At 32.9% G+C, this 16,426-nt stretch overlaps 1 protein-coding gene across 1 annotated transcript in view; it reads left to right on the top strand.

Annotated features, from left to right (window-relative positions):
- Positions 1-1,742: 1,742 nt before the first annotated feature.
- LOC141343146 (uncharacterized) overlaps positions 1,743-16,426 on the top strand; it is a 30,842-nt gene continuing 16,158 nt past the window's right edge. Inside the window, exons 1-7 of the mRNA XM_073847748.1 lie at positions 1,743-1,917; positions 2,447-2,597; positions 2,680-2,751; positions 2,850-2,926; positions 6,046-6,146; positions 11,537-11,653; positions 14,463-14,537. Coding sequence (XP_073703849.1) covers positions 1,837-1,917; positions 2,447-2,597; positions 2,680-2,751; positions 2,850-2,926; positions 6,046-6,146; positions 11,537-11,653; positions 14,463-14,537 — 674 coding nt within the window. The 5' untranslated portion in view covers positions 1,743-1,836. The remainder of the gene's footprint in view (positions 1,918-2,446; positions 2,598-2,679; positions 2,752-2,849; positions 2,927-6,045; positions 6,147-11,536; positions 11,654-14,462; positions 14,538-16,426) is intronic.

Below are 16,426 nucleotides of genomic sequence, written 5' to 3'. Positions count from 1 at the left end.
TTCCTGTCACTCGACGTTGTTGTTGTTTTATTTTCCTCAGGGTTCCTGCAGAGAAGAGTCTCGAACATGTACATTTGTTCAGTTTAGCATGGCTTACCTCATCTAAAAAGCAAACAAACTGAGGTTGCTCACAGGCTGAACTTCAGAGTCTGTTCAATATGGATGCTGGTCTCTGACGTAAACCTGTAGTGAAAGCAAGGATGCATAAAATCATAATTTACATCAGTGGTTCTCAATCTTGGTCCTGGGGGACCCCTGCTCTGCACATTTTGCATGTCTCCCTTATTTAACACACCTGATTGAGATCATCAGCTCATTAGGAGAGAGATCCATGAACTGAACTAACAAGCTGAAGATCTCAATCAGGTGTGTTAAATAAGGGAGACATGCAAAATGTGCAGAGCAGGGGTCCTCCAGGACTAGGATTGAGAACCACTGATTTACATACATCTGCGACAGAAGCATTGCCCTTAGAATGACCACCAGCACTGTATACATAATTAAACCCTGGACTGGACCTATATACAGAACCTAGAAAGGGTCAGTATCCTGTGGCATGCATGTGTTGAAGTCACTCACACGACACACTCATGAATAACCTTGCAGTGTTGGAACTGACCTTTATAATGACCTTTATTTCTGCTGTCACACTAAATATTCTCTTATAGTGCCTCAACATCTCCACTGGTCCTGTATGTCCTGTTAGTGTATGATAAAATGTGTCCCTGGACCACAAAACCAGTTTTAAGTAGCATGGGTATATCCGTAGCAATATCCAAAAATACATTGTTTGGGTCAAAAATATTTTTCTTTTTATGACAAAAATGTTCCATTAAGATATTCTGTAAACTTCCTACTGTAAATATATCAAAACTTAATTTTTATTTTAAAATATAGATTGCTAAGAACTTCATATGGACAATTTTAAAGGCGATTTTCTCAATATTTTTATTTGATTTTCAAATATTTCTAAATATATCTCTGCCAAATATGGTCCTATCTTAATAAACCATACATTAATGGAAACTTATTTATATAACTTTCAGATGATGTAGAAATCTCAATTTCGAAAAATTTAGCCTTATGACTGGTTTTGTGGTCCAGGGTCACAAATGTGATTTAAGATGTGTCAATGCATCAATTTAAAGTTAGATAATGTCACACAGCGCCTCCTACAGGACATATTTGTCGTTGTAATACTTTTAGTATTAAAGTAGTGCATTCCAAAGCGTTTGGATTCATCTCAGCCCAAAAACCTTGAGGAAAAAACTGTTTCTATAAACTATTCTATGAGGCATCCATTTGTAATGAAGGTCACATTAAAACTGAGTTGGAAACCGTTAACCATGTCTTCAAATTGTATATTTGCTACTTTCTGCCTTTTATGTGTAGACCTTATTCATTTATAGCTCATATTTATATAGTGTGTCATTTCAAATTCCAATTTCCAATTTTGTAAAGCGAGTAAAAATATTACGTAATTTTGTAGGCTACGTCTTCTGCTCAAGCTTGTTTACAAATCTAGGACGGTTACTATAATTATTGTTATTGTATAAATAAATTGTTATCTATGAAAATTAGTTGTTGTTTTTTTCTCGAAGACACAGTATATAATAATATGATACAAACATATTTTTGTAGTAATTAGCATATGGATAGGATACCTATTTTCTTAAGCGCATTCACATTGCAGATCGCAGCTTTAACGAAACGCGTTTAGTTCCTCACGGGTCCCCGTCAAAGCGGAAGTGTCTCCATGCTGTGACACTCATTCATTCAAATTAATATCATGTTTTATCTGTTCTGTCGGTGAAGTGCACTTAAAGCTGTCTGAAGATGTTGCGCAGAAGGACAAACGGACGAGAAGAGGCGGACAGCGTCAAACCTGATAGAAAGAAGGTGATGAAACACAATGAGGTCTGCAACTCATGACTGAATGTGTTTTTACTAACAAAACTGCAGATGCCATGGTAATTCCATACTTCTAGACTGTAGTATTACCATGGTATATTCTGAAGTAACCTGTGAATAAAAATCGGTGTAAGAAGAATCACGGAATAACTGTTTGCTAACTTTTCATTGTACCACTTTTTGTAAATATTCTCACATGTATGACTGTCGTAGTTAATTCTAAATTATATACATTTTATATTGATTAAATAAATAAACAAACCCCTTTAGGAATAAATTAAAAGGTTATTATTTGAAACTGTGGCTGCATGTGTGCAAAATTAAATAAAAGTTAGTGTATTGTCAAGGCTGTTGTTATATTTTACAACTGATAGAAAGGTTATAGAATGATGCAAACACTTTCAAAATGGCTGATATTTTGGTTTATAAAAATGTATAGTGGAAATTATATAATATTTGAAAATAGTTGGAGTATGCCATGACACTGGACACTGTTGTCACTGCTTGACATGTAATTTCAACTCTCCCACCACAGACTTCAGAGGACTCTCGTGTGACTGTCTCTCAGAGAAGCTGCTGGACTGTTGTGTCTTTCTGGCTGAAGGTTCTACTCTTCATCATCTTCACTCCAGCTTTCCTGAACTATGCCTCCCTGCAGAGAGAGGGACAGGTGCTGTCAGCCACAGGTGAGACCCCATCATCTCTTTCGGAGGACTTTAGGATCATGTGCAGTTTGTTCATTTTCAGCTCCTTTCTTTCTATATACAGGTGCTCAGATGATTGATATTGGCATCGGCCAAAATATCCATCTGTTGTGCAAAGGACATGGACGACCTGTTGGTAGGTTAAATGAATAGTTCATGCAAAAATGAAAAAAAAGTCTTATATTTATATTGTGGGTTGTGCACAGTGAAAATGATGTTTTATTTTTGTTTCAGTTGTTCTTGATGCTCCAGCAGGAATGTCTTCAGATGTTTGGTACTATGTGCAGGATAGTCTCTCATTATCAACAAAGGTTAGTTCAAACTACCACTGCGACTACTGGACATTTGGAAACTGGATGTTGAAAAAAAAATTAAATATTACATTTCATATACAGTTAAGAATCTATAAAATGTTAATTATTTTACCAAAATAATAGGGATTGTACAAAATGCATGTTATTTTTTATTTAGTACTGACCTGAATAAGATATTTCACATAAAAGATGTTTACATTTAGTCCACAGGAGAAAATAATAGCTGAATTAATAAAAAATGACCATGTTCAAAAGTTTACATACACTTGATTCTTAATGGTGTATTGTCACCTGAATTATCCACAACTCTTCTTTTTTTTTTTTTTTGGTTTAGTGATAGTTGTTAGTGAGTCCATTGTCTGCCCTGAACAGTTAAACTGCCCACTGTTCTAAAGAAAAATCATTTAGATCCCACAAATGCTTTGTTTTTGTTTTTTTGCATTTTGTGTATTTGAACCCTTTCCAACAATGACTGTATGATTTTGAGATCTATCTTTTCACACTGAGGACAACTGAGGGACTCATATGCAACTGTTACAGAAGGTTTAAATGGTCACTGATGCTTCAGAAGGAAACACGGTGCATTAAGAGCCAAGTTGCATTGAATTTGAAATTCAGGGTAAATTTACCTAATTTTGTCTTCTGAGAAACATCTTCTGTAGCTCCTGAAAGCTTGTACTAAATAAAAGAAAAAATGATATTTAGGCAAAATAAGAAAAATGTACACATCCTCATTCCTTTTAAAAGTTTACACCCCCTGGCTCTTAATGCATCATTTTTTCCTTCAGAACCACCAGTGAGTGTTTGGACCTTCTGTAACAGTTGCGTATGAGTCCCTCAGTTGTCCTCAGTGTGAAAAGATGGATCTCAAAATCATACAGTCATTGTTGGAAATGGTTCAAATACACAAAAATGCTGAAAAACCAAAGAATTTGTGGGACCTGAAGAACAGTGGGCAGTTTAACTGTTCAGGACAAACAAGGGACTACTAAACAAACAAAAAAAACACAGTTGTGGATCATTCAGGTAACAACACAGTATGAAAAATCAAGTGTGTGTAAACTTTTGAACAGGGTCATTTTTATAAATTCAACTATCACTTTCTCTTGTGGACTATATGCAAGCATCTTTTATGTGAAATATCTTATTCAGGTCAGTACTAAAAAAAACATAACATGCATTTTGTATGATCCCTCTTATTTTGGTAAAATAATTAACATTTTGCAGATTCTGCAAGGTGTATGTAAACTTTTGACCTCAACTGTATCTTTAAGTATGAATGTGTTTCTTTACATACAGTACATGCTGTCATATGAACAGTTATTTAGCAATTAGCTACCTTGATTTTATTTACACTAACTGTATAAATTAGCTCTTTAACCTTTAACACTGTTTCAATAACTTTGAAACACTTCTCAGCTCATGCGGTTTGAATGACAATTATTATTTAGTGGTATTATTAATTTTAACTGCACTGACACTATCAGATGAGTACAAAATTTGAAATGAATTAAACTAAATAATGACATTGGACTGAATTGAATCAACATCGAATTGTGCTGAATAACTACACTATTGCCTTTTGTAGAGCTGCTATAGTTGAACTGAAGTTGATGCTATAGTTTCTGGTAAAGTTGTTTTAGTTGATGGTTTATTGAACATGTGGCATCTTTGTAACCTTATTATTGAACTCAATCCTTAAACAAAAGAACTGCTTCATCTCTGACAAATGATAAAAAATTGGTTTCCAACAATGGGTTGTAGGTAAATACAGCTAAAATGTAGCCAAAATATCCACCTCATCTATTTATTATTTCAGAAACCATCGCAAATAAGTGAATGGTCCAAATGAACCAAACTGTATCGCAAAGGTCAAAGGAGTGATTCATTCATGAATCTGGCATTGCTGGCATTTTATTCTAAACAGGTGATACAACCATATTTCATAATTGGTGAAATATATTGTCAAGGAAAATGATTATTAGGTCAATATATATTAATCTCCATCATCAGATTTGCATTTATCAGTAATAATATTCTGGGGCACTGAAGTATATAAAAAAAATCACTTTATATGATGAAATATTAGTAGCATTTTTTCTTATCCATTTTTTTTTGAATCTGTGTTTTTAGTTGTTAGAATACATTTTAGTAAGTTACTGGCTAATCATGATTTGTTTGCACACAGATTTCTTGCACAATATTGTGTGTACTCATTTAGTGAATGAGATCCAATGACTCATCTGTATTATCGGAATCACTAACCAAATGCTTTATTTTTTTAACTTAATGGCATGTTGTATTGTACTGTATGTTAGTTTTTCTTGCAGTCAGTGTGGGCAGCGTAATTAACTATGACTTTATTGTTGCCTAGTTTTATTCTCATCCCATTTTGTGAAATTCACAATCTCACAACTCTGTGGCATGTCAGCAAACCTAAATTTGCAAAATGATTTTTATTTCAGTGACATCTATCAGGTAGTAGGGATGTTTTATGCATGTGATTCCAAAACAAAAACCACTTACTTAACATGATTAAGCTTTTTGCTCTTTAGAATGAACTAATGGAAACTCTTCCATTAAAGAGATGATAAGAGAAAGCCTTTCACTGGTGTCATGTACAAGATTAAACAAACAAAGCAGCACCACAGTTTTCATTGATGTTAGTCATTACTTTAGGACATAAAAGCATTATTGATTTTTCTGCTTCTCCAGAGAAGTTACAAGACTTCAGCTTTCAGAACATGTGCTGCTGCTTTACTGTAGTAAGTCAAGGCAGTGAGGCGGTGAAGCATTTCTGTGGCATGTTGTCAGACCTTCTTTTTTTTTTTTTTTTTTTTTTTTAGCACAAATCTAGATGTAGAGTGCTGGAGAGTGTTGTTGCCGATGGCTTGCATTGCAGTGACTCTCCAGTAGAGCCAGACAGTGATGCAAACATTTGTGATAATTGATGATTTTGATAGCAATATTGTGCAACAATATGTTTAATGCAAATTTTTATGTGGATGACGTTTCCTAAAGGAATTATCAATGATGTTTTTTTTTTTTTTTGAGTGTCAGTTAAGGTTTATCCTGCTGTCATTTTCATGACACTTAATCTGTGGTCTGTTTCTCAGGTGTGCACCTATGACAGAGTCGGTTTGGGTTTCAGCCGAAGAACTCTGCAGAATGAAACTACCGGCACAGAGAAAGTCTGGGGATTATCAACCACTGGAAGGTATGAAAGTGTCTGTCTTAAACTAAACTAGGGTTTTTCCGATTCCGATACTAGTATCGGAAATGCCGCCGATACCACAAAAAAATCTAGCATCGGAATCGGCGAGTACTTTAACCCACGTACTGATCCGATACCATTTTCTTAAGATATAAGTTATTCCCGCTAGCAAATCAGAAGCCAGTTTTTCTTCGCGGCTCAGAATGCAAACAGTGTTGCCACAAGCAACTACTGTTTAGAGCAGCGAAGAAGAAATACAAATGTGCTAGCAGTTTGTCCGCTAAAACAGCGGCATGTCTCATATGTAGGGCTTTATGATTTCTGCAATGCGGAAAACACGGACGGAATCGCGGAATCCAGTCAAAATGGAATTTACAGTTTAACGCGGAACGTCACGGAATTTGTCAAACTTCAACTGTCAAACTAGTTCATTACACTTAAATCAAATCGTGACATGGACTAATATTAAGCCAAAAACCGACTGTTTAAATATGAATTAATGCGTGGTTCTGTGTTAATGAATTGTATAGGCGCGTGGTTTGTTTACTCCTGTACTGAAGCGCGCGGGACACTTGCGGTAATATTAAAGGGCTCCAGACTGTGACCAATTTTTCTGCCAGTGTTACTAATTTTCGTGAGCGGTCACACTGGCGCGACCACCGCGTTGTTCAACTCATAAGCTCTGCCATTTCTGTCTCAGATGAGAAACATAAAATGGCACGCGAAACGAAGGTGAAACTAACACGACACGTTTGGGCTGCTCAGGGCTGACCGTTTATCAGCTTGGACTGCAATGCAAACAAACTTGCACAAACCCCGAACAGCTTTATTCGGGAGCCAAGGTCGATTTTGCAACACTGTTACTGCTGCGAGATGCAGTGAGGAGCATTTGAAAATGCCGCACAATGAATAAGGTTGCTGCGAGATCTAGTGAGAATCTTTCAAATTCTGGCCAAAATTCTCTGTTATAAACAGGGCTGATGTACGTCAGAAAACCAGATTAGTAATACTAACTATATGAAAAAATATTACTGTCAAATGTATGTCATATAATAAAAATACTCTATTTCACTGTATATGTCATATAATAAAAGTTCAATGTATTTCATATAATAAAAATACTCTAGTTCACTGTATATATCACTGTATATTTGTTTTATTAAGGAATAAGTCTGAAGCACACAATAAAATAATTTATTAGTATTATCTACAGCTGTATATACAATTACACACCCAGGTATCGGATTAGTATTCGGTATCGGCCGATACCCTGAGCCCAGGTATCGGAATCGGTATCGGGAAGGAAAAAAGGGTATCGGAACATCTCTAAACTAAACAGTTTTTCAATACAATATATGTGACAGCACCAAAACATGTCCAAATAACTTGGGCATCAATTAGAGCATTTTGGGAAATTGTGTTCTTCCACTGTGGTCCATAAAATGAAAGTTGATCTCCTGACACAAATACAGTATATAGCTTTCAAATGTTTGATGTATTTACACTACCATTCGAAAGTTTTTGAACAGTAAGATTTTTAATGTTATTTTTAAATAATTATCTTTTGCTCACCAAGCCTGCATTTATTTGATCCAAAATACAGCAAAAACAGTAATAGTGTGAAAGATTTTACTATTTAAAATAACTGTTTCCTATTTGAATGTATTTTAAAATGTGATTTATTCCTGTGATTAAAGCAAAATTTTCAGCATCCAGTCTTCAGTGTCACATGATTCTTCAGAAATCATTCTAATATGCTGATTTGCTGTTACAGTTGATTACAAAGACGTCAAGATGTCCACGTCAAAAGAAATTTACAAAAATGATTATATGTCCATAGAAAGCACATTAAATTTAAGTATAGTGTCTACTTTTAAGGTGTCAAATAAGTTTTTGTAGAATAAAATGTCAAAATTTGGTTGAAATAATGTTACATTGTTATTCAGTCTAACACAATATTTATGTAAAACTTCAAACAACATGCTTATCCTGACTTGTACATATTAAAATATATAAAAGAATAAGGGAGCATAATAACTTTATTGTGTAAAACATCCTTACTGACAAATGGGCAAAACCTAGGATAGTGGCAAATTTAAAATTGTTGTAGAATTACAACTAATTAGTATTTGGGGTGAAAGTAATTCATTTTTTAATACGTCATAAATTGATTTTTGTTGTAAATATGCCTGAAAAGACTATTACACTGAATGACATTTTAGTGGGTATCTTCTGTAAATTAGGGAAACATGTATGACATTAATTTTTTGCTCAAATGCAAAAATGCAATGAAATTAAATTATTATTATTTTTTTAAAACAACAACTATTTAAGTCAGTATTACACTTGTTGGTTTTATGCTTAAATATATTAACAGTTATTTTAAATAGTTAAAATATGTAAAAATATTACTGTTTTTGCTGTACTTGGGATCAAATAAATGCAGGCTTGGTGAGCAGAGAAAAAAATGTTAAAAATCTTACTGTTCACTTTTAACTGGTAGTGTATATACTAGCTTTTAAAAGTTTAATGTCAGTAAGATTTTTTTTTTTTCAATATTTTAAAAATAAGTCACTTAAGATTATCAGCCCTCATTTATTTGAATAAAAATACAGTAAACATATTACATTTAAGTTGTATAATTTAAGTGTTTTCTGTTTGTATGTATTTTAAATGTAATTTATCATATATAATTTATTTAAAAGAAAAACAGTATCTATTTTTAATTGAAATCTTTTGTAACATTATAAATGCCTTTTTTTGACAAATTTCATGTCTTCTTGCTAGTAAGTGTCAGTTCATTATTTTAATAATTAAAATGATGAACTTTCCAAACTTAACCTTTTTGAATTATGGTGTACTTGTCTACAATACATTAAGATTTTATGGTTATATTAAGCAGTAAATCTAAAAAAAAAAAGAAACACCCCTCGCATGTTAACAGTTTTAATCTACATGTGGGTTTCTGTGCATATCTTTGACATTGACTTGCCCTACTATTCAATCAGTGCTGTAGGACGTCTTCAAGATGTTTTTGTCCATGTCCTCTGGCAACAAGACGTCCTGCTTTCAGGTTTATTCGTCCTACATGTGGAGTCACTCTTATCTTGTTGCTGTTGACTTGATAACATTTCTTCATGCATTAAAGTGATGTGTAGCGAAAGGACAGGGCATTGGGTTATCAGTGGTCCTGATTTTCTCCTCTGTCTGGCACATTTAGAAGGAGGACAGTAAGATATTAATTTTCCTAAAGAATGTAGCGGATCGTCCTTTTTGTTCTTTACTGAAACCCTTTCATTTGGAAACTGATTTGATTTGATGTTAAAGGAAAGCCAGTAGTACATACTAAGGACATGTGCTGTTTCGTTCTTAGTCTTGTTGACTAAATATACTACTGTACTAATAAACATTGTGTACTAATACTGTATCCTGCAATGTGCTCAACTTGACTAACTTTTTCCAGTGTGATCAAAAAATAAATATTACCCACTATTTTAAACTTTTTTTTTTATACTTATAATATTCCTATATAAATATCAAATATATTTTACACAAAATGGAATTAAAAATTCAAACAAAATAATTTAAATGTAATTAATACCTGGACACCACTTGCTGAATTAAAAATGAAAGATATATATATTTTTTTTATAATAAATATTCACATTTATATACATCAGAGATGTGTGCTTAAATTACTTTAAAATGTAAAACAGTTTATAATATTTGAAAATAATGCAGTTTTTACTGTATTTTTTATACCAGGACACTACTTGCTGAATTAAATATGAAAGATAATTTTAATAATAAATATTGACACTTTTCACCTTAATTTAAACAAAACACCAGATATGTATACTTAAATAAATTCCTTTTAAAATAGAAAACAGTTTATAATATTTGAAAATATTGCAGTTTTTACTGTATTTTTGTTATCAGGACATCACTTGTTGAAATAAATATGGAAGATAATTTTAATAATAAATATTCACACTTTTCACCTTAATTTGAACGAAACGCCAGATATGAATGCTTAAATTACATTTAAAATAGAAAACAGTTTATAATATTTGAAAATATTACTGTTTTTACTGTATTGTTTATACTGGGACACCACTTGCTGAATTAAATATGAAAGATAATTTTTATAATACATATTTGCACTTTTCACTTTAATTTTAATGAAACGCCAGATATGTATGCTTAAATTGCTTTTAAAATAGAAAACAGTTTATAATATTTAAAAATATTGCTGTTTTTACAGTATTTTTGATACCAGGACACCAGTTGCTGAATTAAATATGAAAGATAATTTTTGTAATAAATATACTTTTCACCTTAATTTGAATGAAACGCCAGATATGAATGCTTAAATAAATTGCGTTTAAAATAGAAAACAGTTTATAATATTTGAAAATATTGCTGTTTTTACAGTATTTTTGATACCAGGACACTACTTTCTGAATTAAATATGAATAATATATATTTTTTATAATAAATATTCACACTTTTTTTTTAAACAATAAACATTTACCTTAATTTTAACAAAACACCAGATATGTATACTTAAATTGTTTTTTTTTTTTTTGTTTATAAAAAACTTTATAATATTTGAAAATATTGCTGTTTTACTGTATTTTTGATCAAATAAATGCAGCCTTGGTGTGCAAAAGAGATCTCTTTCATGGACAAAAAAACCTCATAATTATTTCTAATTATGACCCTAATTTGAATGAAACACCAGAAATGTGTGCTTAACGAGTAGATGCATCCCAACAACAATGATAAAAATTATTATGTGACCATTTAGATTGTGAAATGATCTTTAAAAAAAATGCATCAATTTAATAGCATAAACAACAACAATAATAATTTTATTTTTACATTTTATTTTTTGTTTTAATTATTATGCCAAACAGTAGAAATAAAACAATTAAGTATTTGTTCTGTAAAAAGGAATAATGGAATCTGTACTGATATCAGAAAAGCAATGTCGGTCAGTCTCTAGTTTTTCTTGCCTGTTTTCTTGACCCCCTGCACATACCAGAAACACACTGCAGTAAATCACTCAGTGCCCACTGAATCTTCATGGCCTTTTAGTTAATGAGGATGTCAGAAATAAAACCCATTAGTGTCTCATGGTACACCATGCTTATTAGTTTAGTGTGTCAGCCTCTGGTTTGAGGTCAGTTTGCCCTTCATGTAACATCACTGACTGCTTTAAAAACTGGGCAGCAGTCTGGGACAGTGGGCGTCCTGTCTGGAGGTGATCGGACATGTGTGTCATAATGTGTCTCGGTGATAAATGAACTGTCAGATGAGTCACGTCTAGACTTTATTTGCACAAACCTGTGCTCCTTCCTGACCTGTATCTCTCCTCTCTTATCCTTCAGGATGGTGGATGACCTTCATCGATTGGTCAAGGCTGCAGATATAGCCACACCCTTCATCCTGATTGGCTCAGAGTTGGGTACGCTTAACGGCAGGTTCTACAGCCACATCCATGACATGTAAGTCACTCACACAGTCAGTCAGTCGTGTCTAAACAGGAAGTTTGTTCCCGCCACAGAATGCATTACGTTACGTTTATACACCACAAGATCCATTTAATGTTTTTGAAAGAAGTTATTTATGCTCAACAAGACTGCTTTTTTTATTAAAATACAGTAAAAACAACAATATTTTGCGAAGTAATAATATAGTTTGAAAGCACTGTTTTCTGTTTAAATATAGTGAGTTTTCAGTATCATTACTTCAGTCTTCAGTGTCACATGATCCTTCAGAAATCATTCTAATATGCTGATTTGCTGCTCAAGAAATATTTCTTTTCATTATCAGTGCACCAAGTAATTTGTGCTGCATAATTTTTGTGGAAATTTTGATACATTTTAGGGCTGTCAGACTATTAATCAATTAATCCTGATTAAGCGCATCTGAAGTAAAAGTTTGTGTATGTATGTATGTATATATACATGATAAATATACACAGTACACACATATTATGACAAACAAACTGTTATTTTGGATGCAATTAATTGCAATTAATCAGGATTAATCGTTTGACAGAAAAAAAAGAAATTAAAATTTTTATTCAGCATTGATTAAATTAATTAAATTGACAGTAAAAAGATCTTACAACCCATTTATATTTTAAATAAATGCGGTTATTTTAAACCTCCTTCAAAGAATCCAGAAAAAAACAAAACAAACAGCAATTACTGTATTTTAACTGATTACCGGGGTTCAAGTGATTAAGGCATATAAGGAAAAAGACATTACATATTTAGCAAGGCTGTACCTACCTAAATCAATGATTAAAACAATGTTTTTGGCAAATCCAGGTCATGTACCATAGAAATACATTGTTTCTGAGTCCCTTTTAACTGTTACAGCGGCATAAAACTTTGCATGCTTGTTTAAAATCACCAGTCGCATGTGTTCACCAGTTTTCGTGAAGTTTTGAGTTTTCATTTAGGCTTTATAGGATTTTGGGTAAATTTGGACAAGCCCCTTTTCTAAATGACCCCGTTATAGCCTCCCAAAGGGTAAATTTAAACTTTATAGGATTTTGGGTAAATTTGGACAAGCCCCTTTTCTAAATGACCCCGTTATAGTCTCCCAAAGGGTAAATTTAAACTTTTTTTCCAGAGAATTGCGCTGCAGTGTTTTTTTCCAGAAAACCTAGGAAAAAAAAAAACTAGTTCGCAAAAGTAGGTTTTTAACGTCTTCTCAATCATTTAACAAACAATTTGATTTACAACAGTGGTTCTAGAGGCAAAGATATCCGGAATACGGATTTCTTTCATATGATATGAATATTGTTGTATGTTCGAAAAACCGTGCAACGTACAATCGTTTACACCCTTGAAAAATGGGATATCCCAGTGACCGATTTCTTTCAAATTTCTCTCAGACCTTTGGGGCGGTAAGTCAAATAGGCCCACCGAGTTTTGTTCCGATCGTCCTCCGTTAACCTTGTCTAACAGGTGCTCACACTTCGTCGGTCAATAGCGGCCATGTTTTTTGAGATGCGCAAATGTCCTTATAGATACTTGTGGTAATTTGGTCCAAGACCGTGTGCACCAATTTTCATGTTGATAGGACAAATTGTTGCACAGTTATAGCCATTTTTATGTTTTTTTCCCCTCTAATAGCGCCACCAAGTGTCCAAGCTCTGCATTTTTTTCCCCCTTTTGACCTCAGATTGAGCTCTTACATAAGAGTTAAGAGTTCTGAGTTTGGCAAAGACATCTGATTACGTTCTGGAGTTATAGGCATTTTACTAAAAGTGTCCCAGCCCCTTTCGAACGTTTCGGCATCCCTTTGTGATGGTGAGTTGAAAGTTCGATGGTTCTTTTGATAATTATTGATATTCACTCTCCAGAGAATCTTTCTGCACTGGTTTGGTTTCGATTGGGTGAAAAACCTAGGTCTAGTTCTCAAAAGTAGGTTTTTCAAGAAATGTGAAATACCCCAAAATTTACCAGGCTCACGATTAAATCTGGGGCATATATTTTGATTCCAACGACATACAGTCTAACACTAAAGCCTGCAACTGATGGTTAAGGAGTTATGTACAGTGTAGGGTCAGGGTTTCCACAATAATATTAAGCAGTAAAAACATTGGTAACAACACATTTTAAACATTGTTACTAATAAGTACTATTATTAATAATTGAGCACAAATAATAATTAATGATAATTGAGCACCAATTCACCATAATAGAATGATTTCTGAAGAATCATGTGACACTAAAAATACTTTGCCATCACAGAAATAATTTACTTTTTAAAATATATTAAAACACAAGTTGCTCTTTATACTGTATTTTGATCAAATAAATGCAGCCTTCATGAGCGAAAAAGACCACTTTCATAAACTTTAAAAAAATTAATAATTATTCCAAACTTTTGACCAGTAGTGTGCGAATAGTGTTATATATGCCTAACAGGGGTTTTCTTTCTGAGATTTATACCTGCCACGACCAAAAGATCCATCAGAACAGCTTGGGACCGACCTCTCGGCACACACTCCCCCAACCCCTCCACCCCCTCCACCCTCCATCTGACAGATTTAGCGTTTCATCTGCTCTGATGTGCAGCTTTAAGACCCATCAATTCAGCTGTGTCAGGCCTGTAGCGCCCAAGGACTGAAAATATTGTCCCCACTGCGGCTCTGAGCCCATTTATCTCACTCGATAGATGCTGTACATTTCTCCCTGGTTACAGGAAGAGCTCGCTCGGTGTGTGTGGGGTCTCATCTAAGCTGGAGAAACATCCTCTGTGTGGTCTTTTCACTGTCTCTCTCTGTCTCTTCAGGCAAGTGTCTGACCTGGTGTTGATCGATCCGATCCCAGAGGATGTCTTTGAAGAGGAGAAGTGGCAGCAGTACTGGTGAGTCATCAGCTGAGAGAGAGAGAGAGAGAGAGAGAGAGAGTGTGAGTGAGTGTGTGTGTGAGGCACAAACATCATTCTTCAAATCCCAGCTCAATCCTTATACTGACAGTCAGAGGAAAAAATTAAAGGTGAAGTGTATCGTTTTGTAAAGGTGTTAAGATACTTTCTTGTACTTTAAGTAAGCCATTCTGAGGTTGAGTTCCATTAAAAGCATACAGACTGTAGCTGTATCATTGTTACACACACAAATGTTACATACTTTACCTTTAACTTATTTTTACAGGAGAATAATTAATTGAATCAACTGAAGTATTTGGCATGTTGGCATTTATTGATACACAGAATTAGTATCTGATTTGATTAGTTATGCAAAAATTATACTATCATATTGCAAATTTGACATTTATATAACATTAATATTTAATATACATGAAAGTACTATGGAATGAATTTCCAAAAAGTTAATAATTTCAAAGAATTACATGTGTATATATATTATCTATAATTAAAAAAAATCTATATATAAATATTTATTAATATATAATTTTATTTTATGTAATTATATTTAAATATTATTTATATATTTAATATATATTAATGTTATTAATAACATATTAAAATTATTTATATTTTTAATATTGGTTTATTTATTAAATGATTCATTCATACATATATTGACAATACATTACACACACACACACACACACACACACACACACACACACACACACATATACAGTGTGTGTGTGTGTATATATATATATATATATATATATATATAATTAGTTTTAAATATATGAAATATATTTACATATACAAAATGTATAATTGCACATAAATTATTAATATTATATAGATATTACATTTATTCAGTTATACAGTCAGAAATATTAACATTATTTCAATTTTTTGTATTGTTTATTAATGATACAATCATTTGTTCATAAATATAAAAAATACATTTGATATAGTTTTCAACATAAAATATAATTAATTTTCAAAATTCATATGAATAATATTTGAGAATTTCATGGTTTTTGGTTTGTTCTGAGCGTTCTGACATAAATTTTATATGTTTGTGCAAAACCTAATAATACATGTTATATAATTACAGCATGATTGGATTTTTTTTTATTTAAAAAAAAAAATATGAATCTAAAATCCATGTTAACTTTTTTGCAGCCTTTGAATTTTTTTAATAAATAATAATTTTTTTTATAATAAATCATCCTAGTTAAACTGAACTGATTGGTAACTGATGTATATGTACATATATATATGTATATGTATATATATATGTATGTATATATATGTTTTTTATTTATTTATTTATTGTCGATTTAAAGATTTGAATGGAATCTTTGTAAGGGCAAATATTTACTCCGGTAACGTTTACATTTACCACGTCTTTTGTCAGAGCTAAAAGGAGCCAGTCTGACAACTCTTTAATTTTTAGCTCTCAAAAACTGAGCTGCTCATAGACATTAATATACAGCCAACATAAGCACTCATTAAATATTTACAGTCACGTATGGCTCCAGTTACATGGGTATTTACAGTGAGTTGCAGTTTATGGCCATAGTTAAGCATGCTAAAGCTATTCAATTTCAGTGGAAGTCAGTAAGAAATAGTCGCATTTCCTGGCCTCATTCTACCTCATTCTGCTATTGGAGTCATTTAGAAGTGACATGATCGCAATTCCTCAGAGATCCCTTCTGTGCTGCTTTAAAACCCCTTTCTTCCTTCATGGAGAATATCCCGTTTCATAAACTTCTACCTCTATTATTTATCGCCATTATGCGACTCGAATGAGTTCAGTTAGATAAGAAATGAATATGCCCGGATTGACTCATTTGTACATGACTGGACGTGGAGCAGCGCCATTT

Source organism: Garra rufa, chromosome 9 (assembly GCF_049309525.1).
Source record: "Garra rufa chromosome 9, GarRuf1.0, whole genome shotgun sequence".
Taxonomy (NCBI): domain Eukaryota; kingdom Metazoa; phylum Chordata; class Actinopteri; order Cypriniformes; family Cyprinidae; genus Garra; species Garra rufa.
The sequence above is the reverse complement of the archived record's forward strand: the minus strand, read 5'-3'. Positions and strand labels throughout refer to the sequence as shown.